Consider the following 16,385-nt stretch of genomic DNA (forward strand, 5'->3'; position numbering starts at 1 on the left):
TAACATTGCGCCTTTCTGTTTCCTTCAGCCTCACACTCTACTTCGGCCGCGTCCAGAAAACGTGTCCAAAGTGAGCAAACACACCCCCGGCAGGCCTCCTCGTTGCGCATGCGCTCTCGCGCTGCTCTGGTGCGTGCCATTACGTGCTGTTGGCAACGTGCTGAATGATCCAGGGCTGTTGTTGTCACCTCAAATGCAATCCAGAAACAGGCAGATCTTCCTGCATCACAATCCGAGTAGGTTAAAGGTCAAGTACACAATGAAAACGTCACTCTGGGAGTCAGTCAGCAGGACAAAAACACCACTGGAACTCAACGACCAATGACCTGATCAGTGATTATCCGCCGGGGCCTTATTTTTCGTAGATAGTTTCTGTTTCCAGCTTTGAAGCCCTTTGTACTTAAGTCTACAGTAGTTTAATATGGGCCGTGTTCCAAGTGGCTGGACGTCGCTCTCTGACGTCAGAGGCGGGGCTACCCACTTACCGGCGTGAGCGAGGGGGGAGGTTGGCGTACCCTCAGCGACTATTTAATAGGGGTCAGGAGCATCTTTAGCCAACAAGACTTGAAGAGCAAAGGAAGAGAAGACCCCAACAATCGAGGAAGACCCCGAAGATCTCTGAGAGGATTCGAAGAACTGAGAAAGAGAGCGGAGCTGATTTTTACCAGAACTCGAAGGAAAAGTAAGTAAAATCATGAAACGGAACGACTACTTAATTTAGATCATGCTTTAAAATATATAATGCGTGCATGTTTTATTTAATTGTCAATGTATTAGTCACATTGGTCTTTGTTTTTGTTCTGAGTATTTTGGCCTCCAGGCCTTGCCATAAAATGTATATTTTGTTGCCTGTAAAGTACTTTCTTCTCTTTCTTTCTCGCATTTTGATGCACCTAGGATGTATTATCACTTTAGGGCAGATCGCCTGGTAACATTTTTAACAATCGCTCCGTTTTTTATTATCGAGTCGTCAACAAGGGGGGTGGGGGAGGGGGGGGAGGGCTTTTGTCTCTTATACAAGAACCCTTCTTACATCACATTTTATAGGTTCGATAGTTATAGTCATGTTAGCAAAAGGGCATCACAGTATTGGCTCTCAGCCAGCGGAGCCATCAGCAGAAAAAAAGCTCCACAACGGGAAACTGTAGTCGTGCATTCTTTCCCAGCATCACTGATGCGTCAGTCCAAAGAGACGCCACGGGGACCATTTACAGGACAAATCGGCCTAGTTAGAAGCACCTGAAAGACAGAGCTCGCAGACGTCTTTCAACCCTTGTGCACTTTAGCACCAAACATTTTCAGATGCTGCATTCAGAGGCTTGAATGGAATATGTTTTGACAGTCGGGCACTTATGTACATAACGCAAAACTAGTCAACAGTGCACACGTCCGGTGAGGGGCGTTGAGACTACAGGCAATATATTTGTGCGCTAAGGGACAACACATTCCGTGTGATCTTGCGCAAACAGCTAGTTCAGGATGGATGGCGTAGTAAGGGTACTAGAGGTCTTGTGCAAGCACGGAAAATGCACCCTCTCGATTACTAGTAAATGACAGCAATAACCAGGGTTCATGAGCCATGGTGCCACTGCACCTGCTGCACCAATGATAGCCACGCCCCTATTCCAGATGGTCTTAAGTGTACTGAGCTGTGCTGGAGCCTAAATAACGCATTTTAACATATAAAGATGTCTTATATTTTCCCTTCGCTGTCCTGTGTACATCTGTTCCAACGGGATATCCGATTCCTTACCTGCGACTTATTGGAGTTTCACGTTGTTCATTCATTGTTTCACTCTCACGATTGCTCGGCCTGGGCCTGTGGGTTCTGCCCTCCACGGCTGTATGAGGTGAAATAAATGGAGCCCGGGATAAAATGTTAAAAAGCGCCCCTCCGTGTTTTTAAGAGATATTTCAAATGTTAGGATCAGAAATTGAAATGTGTGCATATACGGTGTATATATGTATGGTAACTCATCCCAGCGAGAATGCAGAGGATCGGCACTTCTGTATGTGTGGCACGTGCGCTCGATCCACTCATTTCCTGTACGCACCAGTACCGGCAGGAACCACACGGAGCTCATACAGGGACTGCACACATTTATTTATGCATTTTTATAAAGCGCGGACTTTACCCGAAGGTGTCAGAGCGCTGTAGAATAGAACCAGTTACGTTACATGAGAGGAATGTTACAAAATGGAACGTACAAAAACAGCAGGACACAGAATCAAACACAGCAAGCAAGGAATGTACAAAAATAAATAAATATAACAAATTTACAATGACTAACGAACATCCTGGCGGGGCTTAGAATGAAGGAATTAGTTCTGAAAGTGTTTTTGGAATGGAAGAGATTTGAGGTCCGCTTTGAAGATCCGGATGGAGGTGGTGGCACGGACAAATGTCACGCATGGGTGTAAAGAGCTCGCGCAGAGATGTGCGGAGCTCGCGCACGCACCACACGGAGGTCGTGCAGAAACTACATTTCGTTCACGCAGGGACTGGACGAGCTCAGGTGAACAACTACACGGGGGTCAGACAGGGACTACGCAGAGCTCCTGTAGGGACTTCACGGGACGTGTGCAGAGGCAGCTCAGACGCTGCAATGATATCTTGCATTGGCCGAACTACGTCCCGGCGTCATCAGCGGAGGTGAGACAGGCCCTCAGTCATATCCTGCACCTGCAGACCCCCAAGGCAGATCGTTAGTGAGCCCGACTGAGCGCTGCAGGTACCCACTGAGACCCTGCAGATGCGACATCGGCTACAAGTGCTGCGATGGACACAGCAACTTCATTTGTTCATCCATGCTCTCAGTTCTGTCCATTTCTTCTAATTTACATACTGCCTGCCCTTTCGTTTCATATACTAGGCCTTCTCTAATCCTGCTTTCTCTCTATTCCCTCTTTAAGCTTATTTTCTATCACTGTATGTTTACTTTCTCACCTCCAAAGCTCTCAGCCTTTCTTCTTTCCCATCCTCCCCCTTTTAACCTTGCAGCCTTTCCATTTGTGTCTCACTCTGTTCCCTTCGGTTAAATTGGGCTATAACCAGGGCCACTGGAATTATTCATCAGGGGAGGACCAGATAATAGGCCATTTACGGGTGACCGGTCAATCTTTGTATAGGGCCTTCCTCTGCGTGGCAACATGGGTCACCACAATTTTTGCAACTTGTGATCCGTATAAGCTACAAACACCATTTTGTTGTTGTTGTTAAAATCTGCAGATTATGGAGCAGATGGACTATGTGCAGCAAATCCATAATTATGCGGAAAACTGTCACTGATTTTCTGTCTTTACTCTTTCTCTTCTTCCTCCCCACCCCCTTGTGCATTTCCCGCTTTTTTCTTTGTGTCAAAGTCTGATTAGGAAAGACAATTGCCAGATGGGAGCCGGTGGGCCCCTATCCTGCAAAGAACCACCGGCTCAAATTCAGCACTGATTCTGACTTCTCTCTCCGCTTCAATCCAGCATTTTTTTTTTGTGTGTGCATATTTATATAGCGCGAACTCGACCCAAAGGTATTGGAGCGCTTTACATGAGCACGTATTTACATTACACATTCAGGCACGGGGAGATTAATTGATTTGCCCAGAATCACAGGATGTGGACGCGACACCGAGACTCGAACCCTGGTTTCCAGCACCAAAGTTGGCAGTCTAGCCGACGGACCACATTAAACTTTACCAAGAGGTGTTGCTGGCCCTGACGGGCCCGTTTGTGATTCTTTGAGATTGTAGATGCGCGGGTTTGGTGCTGTTGAAATGGAAGAGATATTTCGCCATGCTTTAAATTCAACAAAGTGCCCAAGGACACTGCGGGTAGTGTGTGCCACGCAAGTGTTGCTAGTGGTGGTGCCGAAACATACTGAGCTCAGCATCTTTGGTCACCATCCTCCTGCCAGGGTGTTGTCGGCATTTATAAAACAGGGCAGGTGTTGGTTTGCCCTTAACGGTATCAGTGGAGAAAACTCTTGTTGGGAGCCGAGGGGAAGGGTTATCTCCCGTCGTTCCTATGTTTCCCTTACTTCCTAACTTAAGTAAATAATTGGTGCAATGCTGACGTACTTTGGTCTCTCCTAAGATGGCGCCCCTGCTGCGGACCGAGCTGAAGATCACCAGCAGGATGGTCCAGGGGGACCTGAACAGCCTGAGCCCAGACGTGAGGGCCTTTGTTGTGGGCAATGCCAGGGTGTGCCAGCCGGAGAGAATCCACATCTGTGACGGGTCCGAGGGGGAGAACGAGAGGCTCGTGGCGCTCATGGAGGAGAGCGGCATGGTGAAGAGGCTGACCAAGTATGAGAACTGGTGAGTGAAGGACACCCTCTGCCGGGGGAGGGTGGGCTCTGGGAACACCTGTTTAGATCACGATCCGTTCTTAATTATGCATTCTCTTTTAGAATTTTCGCCTCTAATGCCACATATCATATGTAGCAGTATAGATTGTAAAATGTATTTTACAAACAGACCGACTAACAGGGTCGTTTCCTCACTGATAAACCCATTCATTCACACATACCTTTGACATTTTGGGGGACAATCTGCCTATTTACTGTTAGCGGCTGCTTAATGATACAGTAGGGAATACTGTGGGAATCCCTGTACAGTCTCCTTAGACCTAAGTTGGTCAGCATACTAAAATGACCATGCCCAAATGTCCCACTTAAAAAAAAAAACTTGTTTCACGGGTATGTACATAATTTCCATGAAACTGCTCTGAAATACAGAGCAAAACTAGCGTGGAGCAGCAGTAAAATTGGTGGTTAGGGGCAGTGCTTAATTTGTAAAAGAATTCACTCTCGAAAGTACATTTTCTGTCGTGGTATATGTCTAAGAGTCCTGACGCAGTCCGTCCTCTCTTTCCCCAGCTGGCTGGCTCTCACCGACCCCCGGGATGTGGCCCGAATCGAGAGCAGGACGGTCATCGTTACTCAAGAGCAGAGGGACACCGTGCCCCTCTCCAAGACCGGAACCAGCCAGCTCGGGCGCTGGATGTCCGAGGAGGACTTCGATAAGGCGTTTAAGGCCCGGTTTCCAGGATGCATGAAAGGTGAGGGTTAAAAGACCGCATCATTCAGGGAGATATGCTAACAGTGACTGTCACCTGAAACACTTTTCTTTCTTTTATATCTCAAAATTGCTTAGGAAATTTTTCATTTGAGAAGTTCTTTGTTCGCGAGTAAATTGTTTATGACATGTTATACATTTTTGTCCTTCTTTTTAAACCCGTGTTGTTCCACAGGTCGCACCATGTACGTCATCCCTTTCAGCATGGGTCCCATTGGGTCGCCCCTGTCCAAGATTGGGATTGAGTTGACGGACTCGCCGTACGTCGTGGCCAGCATGCGGATCATGACCCGGATGGGCTCCGACGTCTTGAGAGCCCTAGGCGATGGCGAGTTTGTGAAATGCCTCCATTCGGTCGGCTGCCCCTTACCACTGAAAAGTATGTTAGTGACGTGGTCTTGTGGTCATTACCTTACACCCATCCCTAGGCTGACATGCGGCCAGCGAGCCCAGGCGCATCAGTAAGGCATCTTCTTGTGTGTCCACAGAACCCTTGGTGAACAACTGGCCCTGTAACCCGGATATGACCCTCATCGCACACGTTCCTGAACGCAGAGAGATCGTGTCCTTCGGCAGCGGCTACGGAGGGAACTCCTTGTTGGGGAAAAAGTGCTTTGCGCTGAGGATCGCCAGCAGGATTGCCAAGGAGGAGGGATGGCTGGCTGAACACATGCTGGTAAGAGATGGCTAAAGGAATATTATGTAGACTCAAATCACCAACAAAATCTGAGGACCTCTTTCATTTTCATAAGCAGTTATCAAAACAAAACTGGATTTAATAGAAATGCCAAAGGCCACCAAGTAAAATGTATAACACATAGTGCCAATATCGACCACACTCCCCAGCCCTCATGCAGCAACATACAGGTAACATAAATAATCAGACAAGACAACTTTTTGGTGGAGAAAATTGCTGCAGGTTTATTAGCATACTAAATATGCCAACATGGTGGGTTCTTACAGGCGATCCAAAGGCAAGCTGCCCCTCGCGTTCTACCACCTAATGGGCCAACTTGCATCGTGGCCTTAGCCAATCGGTGCTTAGCAGGTGTGGTGAGGGGATAGCCCCTCCCACTTCCAGTGAACCATCGGACCACCTCCGTACTCACACCCCCCCATCAGGGGCGGAGCTTTCAAGCGACCCCCGGTTGTACAGGATTCCAACCGCCCGTAGGACAGACGGGGCGTCGTCGCACCTCAGGGTCCACCGCAAAGACTTCTTAGGGATATTAGGCCTCAGCACCCTGTGTGCTCCTGAAGAGGGTACTCCTGAGTACCTTTCCGCCTCTGGATCACCCTGTAACTCTGCCACAGCCCTGGGTGTGGCGACCGTCGCAGCCAGGGCCCCCCACCAAGGCCGGCATTCCTACTTGCATCCTGCTATTTTTAGGGCGTCTCCCCTATCCAGCAAGAACAGGTCCATGCTTATACTGGATGTACCCCATCGTCCTCAAAACACCCTGTGAATTCGGCGTGTAGCACCCATGTCTAATGAGGCCAAATCCCCTCTGCTCAGTGAATATACGCATAACGCAGATGAACCTCCTGCGCGCAGGCTCCATCACCTCCCCCGACCGAGCTCCATGCCACAGGACCACTAAAGTTCACCTGTCCCCAACTGGTTTCTAATTTGCACCTTGTGGTCTTCTTCTAGGGTGCATTACTTCTCCACATTGACAAGACAATTTCACAGTTCTTTTCGATTGATCCCAGGCGAACAAAGAATGGTGTCACAATATGTTTGAGGGAATAAGTGTATGGTGCCTGTTATTAGACACTGCACCCTTTCGTGACGTGCCAACTTACGCAGCCTACCCTGCTTGCTGAACCTTCGACCGGTCACAGATGCCCGGTCCCTGCTATCCACCTGTGATCCATGCTGTAGTCCTTTTGGTGGATCCGCTGGGACCCTTCTGCACCCCTGCAAATGCTGTGTCACACACTATGGCCCTTTAATGCCCTTGGCTGTCCCTCAAAGACACCTGACAGCCTGATGCCCCCCCTCAGCTTTGGTGAGGGGTTTTGGGCCCGGCACACCCCAATCTGTGTTTCGAACATTTATCTTCCTTAGAGGCTCCAGTTAGTGTGGTGGCAAGGCATGTCCATGGCCATTTTCCCCCTTGGTGACTATCCTGTCATGGGATTTGAGACATTAAGCATGGGTGTCCTTGTGTACCTGCCGTGTAAGAGGGGCAGCAACATGAACAAATACTTGTCCCTTCTTGAGCAGTGGGAACGCCAAAACAATCCTTCGATCATTGTAGCCAAATTGTGCTCTGACCCCATGTTCCCCTCAGCTTATTGCACCGCAACCCCCTAGTTAGCTGGCACTCTGCAAATGCCTGGCTCCCTGGATATAGGGAGGGTGTTTTTGTCTGTCCTGGGTGGTCTCGAGGATCCATCTCTTGGTGCATGCTTGCAACCCTTAACATTATCACATTAGTTGGACAAGACCACTGCCTGGCCGCAACCTTAGCTAAGCCCCTGCGGAAATCGCCTGCCTGTGCTAGCAGACAATGATTAATCGCTCCCCACTCCATCACCATCTTTCTTGTTTCCTAACATTAGCGTAATGCCGTATATGGTGTTTAGCTTCCCTTTGCTCCAGGGGAGGGCAGCCCTGTCTGGAGGTGTGTGTATTGAAGGAGATGTGTCCTGGAAGTACCATTGATATGAGTTCAAATGTCACTACTTCGCAGTACTAGGTGTGTTTAATAAAACTAATAACCGGTCCAACCAATCACTCGGGCATTCCTTGCTTACTTTAGGCATGTTGGATTGAAGGGATTCCGTGAAATATGTAAGGTATCTCCCTTGGCATACCATCCCTTTAACACAGGATTTACCTCTTTAGGCATGTCACTAATTGTCTCCATCATGCGTTTAAGGCCAGTTTGAGTTCTGCTTAGGCAACACCGTGTTGAGTAACTACTCATGTTTATCTCTTGTACAAGTCATCCCCATTTGCCTGGCACTCGTTGGACCCAATGAAGCTTTTAACAAGCACCCAATACACATGTAAATACATGTTGCGCAACTGGGGGCACTATTACTTCCTCACTACGTACTTCCAGTCATGTAAATACTGCAAAAGGTATCCCCCACCTTCGTACCTGAATAACCACTAAATAAATACTGTCTAAGGTAAAAGATTACCAGTGCACCTAGCCAAGGGCCCTCCACTGCGTGTGAACCCCTGTTGTGTTTTAGACTGTTATTTTTGCCTGACCACATCCGGACCCTTCAAGTAAAACCAGCCAAATCAATCGCAGGCCCTCCTGCCAGGACACAACCTCCATGGCCATTAACGTGCCCACATGTGTTCAATGAGATTAAACAAGTTAGAGGCTTTAATGTATCAACCAGACCCAAAGTGGAGCCAGAGCTGAATGGTCTTAGTGTGGTTCAGACTGGAGGAGGTATGTGTGGCTAATGCAGGCCTAAAGATCTCCCGACGGCAAAGAAAGGCAGAACCTGGGCATAAGATCCCCGTTTCCTAGAGTAAAACCATACTTATCCTGCACCATTATCAAATGTGCCACTAGCACCCAATGCGCTATCCACCTGTTGCTATGCAGATGTCATCCGATTCAATGGCATAGGCGACATATCAACCCATTCTGCCTTTGTGGTCCCCTCCACAGCCTCCGGGACCCTGGGTGCGCCCTGCAAGATGAGAGAGACATCCTTCATGCCGAGGTGTCTAAGCTGAATACTAATGGATCAGTCTCCCGAGCATCCCAAGACCCCGACGCGTTCGGCTCTCAGCCCCTAGAAGCGATCCTATTTACAATAGCTCCCAAATGTCGTGGAAAAGAGGGCACTGCTGCCGGGGTGATGCGCTCTCTAGGCCCAGTGCGCACTGCCCGTGCGGACTAGGCCCATCGCAGCTTGGGCTGCGGACCCCGTGGTCCTGACCGCCCCCCCCCCGCCACGGAGAGGGGGAGCTCCCTAGCCCCTAGAGCCTCTAACCACTGTAAGGGAAGCAGGGGCCACAAATCAAGCTGTCTCCCCGACAACTTCTATCCAGTACCCAGGAGCCCACGCGGGGCCCGGGGGCAGCCCAGCGGAGACACTGCATGCTCGAGGGCTGCTGCTGTCCTCCCCCCCCCCCCCCCTCCAGGCGGCCTACAGCCCTGGCCGGGCCGCCCTGCCCAAGATCCACCCCTGATGGAAGATCAGGCGGGGGAGACACAAGGAATGCACTCACCATGCAAATGGAATGCAGCAGCTCCCGGGCACGCAGCCAAACGGCATCAGGGTGAGGGACAAAGAGGCCGCTAGGTGGGCGGGGGAGGAACTTATACATCTCCCCCACCCCGGCCGGAAGTGACGAGCAGGACCCCGAAGGGGTCTCCGGACACTAGGCTGTCCAGTGTGCCATCCTGTGGCACTAAAGGGGCCGCCCTCTTATGAGGGTCCCCTGCGGGGACGAGTCGGTCAGGCCACAAATGCCAGTGTAGGCAAGCGGGTAACAAAAGTAATATGTAATAATACCAGAAGGAAAGGCTAAATTGAAACAGGCAAGAGTGCTACAAACAATGTTGTGATCTCTTTATACTTAAAGCTATACAAGGAAAAGGTGTGTAAAATCAGTAAAAGCGGTAAGCATTTCTCAGTGATAAAGTACTAATAAACACTGATATTGTACCAGAAGGAGGGCGCTAAAAGATGGGTTGATTTAAAATCTGAACATACTTTGCGAAGGAAACAGTAGTACCTGCTTGGATAATACCACCTTAAAAAGAAGATGCATGAAACACTGTAAATGAATCTAAAATGACCCTCGACAGAATGAAATACAACAATGACGGCTATGAATGGGTTACAGTGGAGACCATGGACAGAGTAGTTTGCTTACTCGTTGCAGTTGAAAATCGAACTTTGTGTACCGGGTGAGATGAACGTACATTAAAATTGCACAATGACCGATTACCCCAGCTGACCTTTGTTTGGTGGTGCACAGAGTCTCTGCTAGACATGCTCCACTGCCTCAGATGTGTTTATGAGGCTTTGTTCTGTGGTTAGTTCAGAAGTGCCTGATGTATTGCAGAGATGCCCGGTGCATGTTCAGTGTCCCTTGTTGCATTGTGGAGATCACCTTAATGCATGCATGGTTGTTCTAGACATGGGTGGATTTGCCCACAGTAAGTCTTACTAAACATTGGACCTGGGACCAGGTCTACACCTTAAGGGTTCTCGGAAAGTGTTTAACTCATTTAAGCTGTGTAGAGTGAAGTGCAAATTTAGTAGCATATTCTCTTCCTATGGTCTTGCGTGTAACTGATGGTGACGTCTCTTGTAATGCTAAAGACACAGTATGCCACTACTACCCACACAGGCAGAAGTAGTCTAGATACAGAAGGCTAAAGAGACTGACAAAGGAGTGGAGGGCATCAAATCTGGAAAACAGGGACAGTTGGTGTTGGTAACATTTAAGTAGAGGTTCTTAGGGATGAAAATTCAACACAATTGAAGTAGAATTAAACAGATTTAAGACAGGTGGATGAGGCACCAGGTAAGCAGGGGCCATAGCGGCGTTTCTTGTATAATATTATGCAAATTAATCTAGACCACATACCTCAGTGGTCAGACTCATCTAAAACTATCTCTTGGATAAGAAGTAAGAAATAAAGCAAATACATTTCACCACAAATGTAGCTGTATCGTAGACATGCAGAAAACATTGGTTTGTTCAATTAACAGAATTTAAGATCAAAGCAGTCTGCCCCATTGTGCACATTGAGTGATACTACATCAGAGCTGAGTAGTAAGCAACCAACTCTTTTTTTCCCTCAGATATTGGGCATCACAAACCCAGATGGCGAGAAGAAGTATTTTGCAGCCGCCTTCCCTAGTGCATGTGGGAAAACCAACTTGGCCATGATGAACCCAACTTTGCCCGGCTGGAAAATTGAGTGTGTGGGAGATGATATTGCCTGGATGAAGTTTGATGAACAAGGTAACCCGCTTATTGTAGGGCTGCAAATGACCCTTATAATGTTTAAATTAGGGTGTGCTACACTCTGCCCAAGTCTTCTGTTCCTTTCTAATCAACAGCTTTTCTGTGTTGCAGGTAACCTCAGGGCTATTAATCCTGAGAATGGATTTTTTGGTGTTGCTCCTGGAACGTCAGAAAAGACAAACCCAAATGCCATGAAGACCATAGAGAGGAACACAATCTTCACCAATGTTGGGGAGACCAGTGATGGAGGCATCTACTGGGAGGGCATGGAGAAGACTGTGGAATCTGGAGTGACACTGACCTCATGGAAGAACAAGGAGTGGACTCAGGACTGTGGTAAGGACGAGAATGCTCTATACATGTAAAACGTAACACATTCCCACTCTATTGTGTAGACTTGGTGTCTGATGCTCAGGTGTCCTCATATTTTCTTTCACTCTAGATGAGCCTTGTGCCCACCCCAATTCTCGTTTTTGCACTCCTGCCAGCCAGTGCCCCATCATTGATCCAGCATGGGAATCCTCTGAGGGCGTGCCCATCGAGGGCATCATTTTTGGAGGACGGAGACCCAAAGGTGAAAATAAAAAAAAACTGAATAGAAGAAATACTAGGCACCTTCTGTTCAGGAATATAGCTCATTACTACGCGATCCATTACATTGCGTGCTTTTACAACACGGTCGTTACAACGACAGCGTTGTTATCAAAATATGCATTTACATCGCAAGTCATTACAATGACTTGCAGTAGGGGGCGCGCTGGACTTAGGGATAGTATTATTTACTATTCCTACTCCAGTTTGCGCAACAGTAGGGAAGGTGTTGAAATTCATTTATAATACCTCAGCGCCCCCTACAGCAAGTCGTTGTAATGATTTGATGTAAATGCATTGCGTTCTAACAACGCGGTCGTTGTAATGACTGTGTTGTAATGGTAGTGCGATGTAATGACAGCGCTGTTTCCCCTGTTCAGTAGCTGTTTATTTAATCACTGTTTAATCAGATAATTAAAAAAAGAAACTGTATTGGAGCATGTTGTGTAAAATAACTTCTGATAGATTGTACTTAATTTGTATGGATACAAAATACCCAATAATAATACTTGTAAAAGTTTCAGTTAAATATTTATTCTCAGCAAAAATGGAGAAAAATAATTGCTTTCCTAAAAAATCTCAATTTAAGGAAAAGTACCTGGAAGCAATAATTTTAGTACAAGTGCAAATAATATAATCTGCGGGGTATTTGGGAATTGTGATTAATGGGGTTCAGTCCTATTTTGTGTCTTTGCTCTTCCACTATGATTACTCTTTAGTAACTGTTCTAAGCATGTCTTTCTGTTTTCTGATGTTGCTCTAACCATATTTTCTGTAAAGGGAAATCTGTGAATTTGCTGCTCTTTCTGTCAATACCTACTTCACATTACACTTGTGACAACTCGCCTCTAATGCCTCTGCGTTCTAATACTGCATCTCCACTGAAATATGCTAATTTCTTCTAGTGTTCATACCCTGTGTTATTTTAGTGTCTGTGTTCTATTTACCCTTTACCTTTATCTCATCTAACCTACACACAGTCACATCTTCAAATTTTTTCATTTGATTTTTGAGTGTAACTTTTTCCCGATTTTGGTCGCATTCTTTAAAACTCAAACAGTGATTTTCACACCGTTTTATGACACCCTTGTTTAAGCATAAGAGATTATTGATCCATCTGAACCCCCGTAAAATCGCTGTGGACCAATGCGTCCATTGTTGAAATCTGTGTGTATCCTGAATGTCCCAGGGTCAAATCATTGTAAGTTCACTCAATCTTTCATGCTTCTCTTGTCACTTAAATGAGTTACTTTACGTTTGCGGCTAATTACCGCCTGTTATCAGCAACCTGAAAAAAGACAAATGGTAGAGTTCCCTAAATAAGCACGGGTATTGTTATTATGAATAACAACCCCTCTACCTTAAATCCTAGTCAAATTATCTCTCATTATCAAGAGACCTGAAGACCCCTATGGTTTGCATGATGTTAAGCCCACATCGCTCTCTCTTACATCCTGTGCTTTAAATGGGCAGGTACTGTCCGGTACTGCATATCTGCACTTCTTTAATTTGAAAGGGAGAGTACCTTCGCTTCTCAGCACTGCTGCAATATATTTAATGAGAGAGTACCAGCACTTCTCAGGAGCAAATACGTACTCTGAATACCAGCACTTCTATATTTCCATTTAAACCCAGCGCCTCTTACATCTATTAACAGAATCCCATTACATACATTTTTTCACTGATAACATTTAATGAGAGAGTACCGGCACTTCTCAGGAACAAACACCTACTCTGAATACAGAGTACCAGCACTTCTATATTTCCAATTAAAGCTCCTCTAACCTCCATAAACTGTATCCCATTACCTACATTTTTCACTGATAACAGCATCCCAAAGCTTCTTTGAAGCCCTCTTGGCTCTAGATAGGGCCTACCTAAACAATATTTTATTAAAAGTCATTTACTTGTATAGACATAGCATTGAGCTTTTGATGTCTTTAAGTTCTATGTACAAAATGCACATGATAGAGATATTGCAGGACCCCTGTCTGAACGCACCTTCCTCTGGTCTGCAGGTGTTCCTCTGGTCTATGAAGCATTGAGCTGGCAGCATGGAGTGTTTGTGGGGGCGGCCATGAGATCTGAGTCAACAGCAGCCGCAGAGCACAAAGGTAAGTTGGACGTCAGGCGTGTCCTATAAAATGCACTACTGTGACAGATGTGTGCGCCAGAAACGACCCCGAACATTCATATACTCCACTTAATTGAAAATACATATTTCTTTCTGCCTCTTCTCAGTCTGAAAGTAATAATTTTCTCCCCCCTATATAAGCCCCCCCCTTTGGCTGAAAGCCTGCCATGTTACTGACTCTCCCCCAGGCCTCTTTATTCACAGCCACAGTGACATTGACCTCCGGAAAGGTCTTGATTTCCCCATATGCGAGCTTACCTCAGACATGCTCTTCTTCCTTGAAAAACCTACCGCTCTGAATGTAAACCAATGTGCGACCATCCATGATTATCTAAAATAATATAAAATAAGATTGAAGTGTTCCTATTACTCTGTATTTTTAGGTAAAATCATCATGCACGATCCTTTCGCCATGAGGCCTTTCTTCGGCTACAACTTCGGCCGCTACCTCGCCCACTGGCTGAGCATGGAGCACTTCCCCGCCGCCAAACTGCCCAGAATCTTCCATGTCAACTGGTTCCGCAAAGACACACAAGGTAACTTCCTCTGGCCCGGCTATGGTGAGAACTCCCGCGTGCTGGAGTGGATGTTCCGAAGGATCAACGGTGAGGAGTGTGCGGAGTGCACAGCAGTTGGCTATGTGCCCACTGCCACGGACTTCAACTTAAAAGGGCTGGGAGATGTCAACATGGCAGAGCTTTTCCACCTGTCCAGGGACTTCTGGGAAGAGGAGGTGGAAGACATCAAGAAATACTTTGAAGAACAAGTCAATGCTGACCTTCCATATGAAATAGAGCGGGAGCTCCTCAAGCTGGAGAACAGAATTAAACAGATGTGAGCTGCTGATTCAGGAACCATTATGTGAACAGAATTCACCAACACTTCTGAGAGTTCACTCACTGAGAACCAGATAACGGCCCAGGAGTAATTGCTCCTAGATTGGGATGTAAAGAGCATGGACATACGTATGGCCAGCTCAGGGAATCCACAGAGGCACAGTAGAGCTGGCCACTTTAATACTGTCTCTTGTATGTTTGGAATTGTTTACGTTTATCTGTACATTATTGATATGTTGGTGTGTATTTGAAGCCAGTGGGTGCTTTGAAGATTTCTTGTGATTTTACTGACCACAGTTAAATCCATCAAGGCTGAGCTTCAACTCAGGGATTTCCGAAAATTATATTTGTGAAAGTAAGATAGGGAAACATGAACTGTGCAAATGCACCTTGGTGTTTCCACCTTGTTGTAGAAATTTGGAATCTCATTATAAATCCTGGATTTCGAGACCATTTAAGAGCGACGTGCATTCTGCACAAGGTATCAAGTTAGCAACTTGTTTGTATATAATGAAGTAATGACAGATGGGAGAAAGAGAAACGAATGCTATATAGTCGCAATCTGTACAGAGTATATACTGTCCATATTTATTTTAAAATGTATGTTTGACTATATATTTCAAAATGATTTGTATACAATTTGATACATTTTAAAACAATTGTTTGTTGTAAATTTATTGCATCTTGTTATTTTTGTACGGCATATTTTCTGTAATTTCAATTGTTTTTCATCATTGTTCTACTATTTATTAAATCACTTTTTTTTTTTTACAAACCTTTGAAAGTGGTTCTGATTTAGAAAAACGTGAGGCAACCCTGTGTTCCTAAGAACACGAGATTCTTCAACTATGAAAAAGATTGATTTCTCTGGATCTGATTGTGCAGTTTTTCTTATTTTAACATCTACCACTGCCTTGGGTGCTTCCTGACTAATCACTTCCGAATGCTTGATTACTACAGACTTGTTTGTTTTTATAGAGGAACGTGATCACACAAACGTACTATTTTGAGATGAACGAAAGGAGTTTTTAATTGGTATAACTGAACAATATGTTCGTAAGAAAACAAAGACAAAAACAGGATGGTAAATAATAATTGTAAAGTGATAACCAATCAATCATTTTTAAAGCGCAGCACTGTCACCCATAGGGGTATCTGGGCGCCAGGTCTTGAGTTGCTTTTGGAAGACTGCCAGGGAGGGTACTGTGCGGAGGTGTAGGGGGAGGGCATTCCAGGCTTTGGTGACGATGTATGAGAATGGGTGGATCCCGCTGTGGGTGCGATGGATGCGGGGAACATGTTCGAGGGTGAGTGAATAGGAGCGCAGATGTCTTGAGGGAACATGGAAGTTCAGCCGGTGGTTGATGTAGGAAGGTCCTTGTTTGTGGAGGGTTTTGTAGGCGTATGTGAGCATCTAGAACTGGCCTCTTTTCTGGACCGGGAGCCAGTGGAGGATTCTGAGGTGAGGAAAGATGTGGGCAGGTTTTGGGAGTTCCAGGATGAGTCTGGCTGCCGGGTTCTGTATTGTCTGGAGCCTTTGAGGAGCTGGGTGGAGATGCGCGCTTGTGTGAACCTAATGCACGAAACAATTTAAAGTGAAATTGCATGCAGTTAAAAACAAATGGTTTGGGCTGAATTAATTTGTGTTTAGAAATAATGTCCCTTTAGCGCTACTAAGGGTATAAGTTTCATTGGTGGTACGCTACAGAGGAATGGAGCAGAAAATGACAGTCAGTTTACCTTTTCTGCCACACGAAGAGCACATTTATTGCATCACACCATCTTCAAAG

The 16,385-nt window shown here is 46.2% G+C and overlaps 1 protein-coding gene across 1 annotated transcript; it reads left to right on the forward strand.

Moving 5' to 3' along the window:
* Positions 1 to 544: 544 nt before the first annotated feature.
* LOC146812297 (phosphoenolpyruvate carboxykinase, cytosolic [GTP]-like) lies at positions 545 to 15,365 on the forward strand. Its single transcript, XM_085619290.1, has 10 exons — positions 545 to 682; positions 4,087 to 4,310; positions 4,871 to 5,052; positions 5,245 to 5,448; positions 5,558 to 5,745; positions 10,869 to 11,031; positions 11,146 to 11,370; positions 11,477 to 11,608; positions 13,644 to 13,739; positions 14,143 to 15,365. Exons 2-10 carry the CDS (start codon positions 4,087 to 4,089, stop codon positions 14,595 to 14,597), a joined length of 1,869 nt encoding a protein of 622 aa, XP_085475416.1. The 5' UTR covers positions 545 to 682; the 3' UTR covers positions 14,598 to 15,365.
* The last annotated feature ends 1,020 nt before the right edge of the window (positions 15,366 to 16,385 follow it).

The sequence above is a fragment of the Triturus cristatus genome, chromosome 7, assembly GCF_964204655.1.
Source record: "Triturus cristatus chromosome 7, aTriCri1.1, whole genome shotgun sequence".
Classification (NCBI taxonomy): Eukaryota; Metazoa; Chordata; class Amphibia; order Caudata; family Salamandridae; genus Triturus; species Triturus cristatus.